General features: G+C 46.2%; 1 protein-coding gene across 1 annotated transcript; it reads right to left on the reverse strand.

The window, feature by feature from the left end:
- Positions 1–306: 306 nt before the first annotated feature.
- LOC135223156 (uncharacterized) lies at positions 307–1,040 on the reverse strand. The gene is made up of 2 exons (XM_064261661.1): positions 900–1,040; positions 307–726 (listed from the first exon to the last, which is right to left on the reverse strand). Exons 1-2 carry the CDS (start codon positions 1,038–1,040, stop codon positions 307–309), a joined length of 561 nt encoding a protein of 186 aa, XP_064117731.1.
- Between the last annotated feature and the right edge of the window lie 3,124 nt (positions 1,041–4,164).

Raw genomic sequence — 4,164 nt, forward strand, 5'->3', positions numbered from 1 at the left:
GTCGCATCCCCCTCCGCCTGCGTGTACATGACTGGGCCGCATCCCCCTCCTCCTGCGTGTACATGACTGGCCGCATCCCCTCCGCCTGCGTGTACATGACTGGCCGCATCCCCTCCGCCTGCGTGTACATGACTGGCCGCATCCCCTCCGCCTGCGTGTACATGACTGCCGCCATCCCTCCGCTTTGCGTGTACATGACTGGCCGCCGCATCCCCCTCGCCCCTCCCCTGCGTGTACATGACTGGCCGCTCCCTCCGCCTGCGTGTACATGACTGGTCGCATCCCTCCGCCTGCGTGTAACTGACTCTAAGGCCGTCCCCCTCCGCCTGCGTGTACATGACTGGCCGCATCCCCTCGCCTGCGTGTACATGACTGGCCGCAGCCTCTCCGCCCGCGTATATGACCGGCCGCATCCCTTCCGCCTTGCGTGTACATGACTGGCCGCATCCCCTCCGGCCTGCGTGTACATGACCTTCCGCCCATCCCCTCCCCTGCCTGCGTTACAAATGACCGTCCCCCGCAGCCCTTCCCGCCCGCGTACATGACCCGGCCCGCATCCCCTCCCTTCCTGCGGTACATGACCCAGCCCCAATCCCCTTCGCCTGCGTGTACTGACGCGGCCGCAATCCCCTCCGCCTGCGTGGTACCATGACCGTACCGCTCCCCTTCCCTGCCCTGCGTGTTACCATAACCGCCCGCAGCCTTCCGCCCGCGGTACCATGACCGCTACCGCGTGTACATGACCGGCTGCATTCCCCTTCACACTGCGTGTACATGACCACCCCATTCCCCTTCAACCGCGTGGTAAATGACCGGCCGCATCCCCTCCCCGCCTGCGTTACATGACCACCCGCGTGTACATGACCGGCTGCTCCCCTTCACAACCTGTGTTTACATACCCGGCCGCATCCCCTCCGCCCGCGTGTACATGACCACCGCATCTCCTCCGCCTGCGTGTACATGACCAGCCGCATCCCCTCCGCCTGCGTGTACATGACCAGCCGCATCCCCTCCGCCTGCGTGTACATGACCAGCCGCATCCCCTACGCCTGCGTGTACATGACCAGCCGCATCCCCTCCGCCTGCGTGTACATGACCGGCCACAGCCCTTCCGCCCGCGTGTACATGACCGGCCGCATCCCCTTCGCCTGCGTGTACATGACCGGCCACAGCCCTTCCGCCCGCGTGTACATGACCGGCCTCATCCCCTTCGCCTGCGTGTACATGACCGGTTGCATCCCCTCTGCCCACGCGTATATACATGTCCGGAAATGTGTTGGCCATCTTCCTGCTATAACTCGTTTCCTTACAAAAGTTCCTAATAAGAGGTCTTAAAAGTCTTCTAGTCCCTTCCTCCCCACTACACCTCCTATTTTTCCCGTGCCTCATTTGTGCCCCGGTCAGATATTGAAGTGTTTTTTAACACGTTATTTCTTATCAACCACTCCTTGATACCCTCTATTTTATTCAAGTATTGATAATCCTGTACGTTTACTGCATTAGTTCTTCGATCCGCTCGCTAGAACAGTTCCCGAGTCTCATAGATATTCGATTGTACCAGTGACGTAATGGATTTGGCTCTCTTTAAACGATATGGGAATGATAATACTTAAGGGAGGATTTCCATGTTCCTGAGTGATACGTTGCTTAATCCCGTTTAACAGTACAACAGCTCTCTTCGTTTTACCAGCTGGAGGAGGTATAACTGATTTAACCGGCGTTGGAACTTTACGTCTATCTCCCATGTTGTAAATACTGAGAGGAATTGATTTGCGAGTTTCACTCCTAACACTCATATCCCCTTTCTTTTTATTACCATTCACACCGTCTTTACTATTACTAATGTTATTACCGATCACTTCTGATCTTCCTCCTTCTGCCCCTCTTTCTTTCATCAACCTTTCATAAGTTATTCTCGGGAGTAGATGGGAATATTAACGCTTTTTTGCTAGGATGGCTCATACCTGAACAAGCCGAGATTCATCCAACAGGAATTTAATAGTTTTCTGGTACTACCCTCCACTTGACGTAGTACTGCATCCTATTACATCTCTTCCTCTTTTTTAAAATATTGATGTCGTAGAGCTCCGATAGGTCAGCGGGGATTAACCCTTCTTTATAAAACAGTCCTTTAAGTCCCCCCCTTACAAGTACTCTAAATAATATACTGTAGGATTCTGTTTCCTGTCAACTTTCCCTATTTTAAAATCAATCGTAAGTGTTCTGCACGGTATATCCTTCCCTAAAGAATACATCCCTGTTTTCATCTCCTAATCCTCTGTGTGGCGTACTATAATAGTTGGTAGCAATGTCATGCAGCACATTAATATATTTATTTGTATTGTTGTGAGTTAAGTAACTATATATTTTACTTTTCAGTGTCCTGATAACTCTTTCAGCTATCGCCGTTTTAATTTCTCTCGGATGTACACTATATAATTTTATATTTCTTTCGTTTAGGTAATCCCTCACCTGCTTGTTATAGAATTCCCTACATTCATCCGTATTCAAACGTGATACCCCCGAAAAAGTTTCAGATTCGAGAACCTTATTTGAAGTACAATATTTGCTAACTACTCTTTACACCCTTTTTTTCCACACCTGTGTGTTCTATGTAATAAATAAATTTATTATGATATGACTATTCAGTGTATATAAAAATGTATTCGTTTGTAATGTCTTTTCTAAGTAAATAAAATATTTGCTACCCTTATTTTACGCATTCTTTCTCTTCGTATGAATAGTGCCATCATCGGAACCTTTGAGATGCAAGCAACTCCTTTCTCCGCAGAAGCGATAGATCTATTCGCATATCCGTCCTGAATTATCATAGCAGGGTAGTGCAGCATCAACTCGGGAAAGAGTGTGATTTGCCAGAAAATAGTTGAAGTGTATGAAGAGAAATTCTATAATATAGTAATCAACTGTGGGGTGAATGAACATCCATTACAGAAGTACTCGTCTATAGGGAACAAGATCAGGGTTAGTAAAGAATTATTAAACCCCTTTGAATATATAGATCGAGGGACGATTGACATGGGACTGTTATATACATTCTGGATGACTGCTTTCTAGAAGCGAGTGATAATAAACGCGTCACAGAGTCGTTTACTGTTCGACGACATTCGTTAATCTCCGTCGTGTTCATAACGCAGAATGTATTCCATTCGGGTACATTCAGTAGAAGTATCAGTCTCAACTGCTCCAATTACATTCTAGTGAAGAATAGACATAGTTTACATTGAAATTTGGGTCCGTCAGTTATTTGGACGTCAGAAGGGCGGCGACTTTTCTTAGATATATAAGAAGTTGTTATCTCGTATCCAGTAGCACGGTCATCTACTGGTTGACCTCGGAGATAGCTTACAGCTCATGACTAATGTGATGATGGGTGAAACCGAATATCAGTTTTCTCAAAAGTGGTGACTAAGAGCAGCTGCAGGTATTGAAGAAGATATATGAAAATGTTGAATACCCTGGCAGTTTTAGCGGTATAAATACATTATTCAGAGATGAGAAGGTGAGAAGAATATAACTAAAGATTATGTCAAAAATGTCCTAAAGAGTCAACCCTCTTATACTTGACATAGTCACTCTGAAGAAATTTCCTGGAAGAAAGGTCATATCTCCGAAACCTCGTGTCATCCGTTGTTAGCAGTGATCTGACTGACATGTCTAAACTCGCTCATTATAACGAAGGTAATAAATATCTTTTAATAGTCATCGATTAGTTTTCGAGGTATTTACAGGTTATTCCTCTAAAGAAAAAGGACGGGAATACTATGCAATGGACTTTAAAGAAGGTTACCGAATCAGAAGCTTTTTTCGGGGGTATAGTATATCACGTTTGAATACTGGTGAATGTAAGGAAGCATTTGTCAACGGAATAAGTAACATTTTTTCAGATCCGTATCCTATAATGAAGAAAGTTGGTGAAAATCTTGTCCTGATATTCCACTATCAATCTTATATTAAACTGTTAACAAAATTAAACCCAGTGCGATGACTATGTTATGACGGAGTGGATTTTTTAATGAATGTTATAAGTGGGACGTTTGGTAAATTAAGAGCATTCACAGCTAATACCTTCCAGGACGCTGCCAGGTGGGGAACGAGTGTCATGGCGACTCCTAAATCGGTTGGTATACATACGTACATCCCCTT

The sequence above is a fragment of the Macrobrachium nipponense genome, chromosome 8 (assembly GCF_015104395.2).
Source record: "Macrobrachium nipponense isolate FS-2020 chromosome 8, ASM1510439v2, whole genome shotgun sequence".
NCBI lineage: Eukaryota > Metazoa > Arthropoda > Malacostraca > Decapoda > Palaemonidae > Macrobrachium > Macrobrachium nipponense.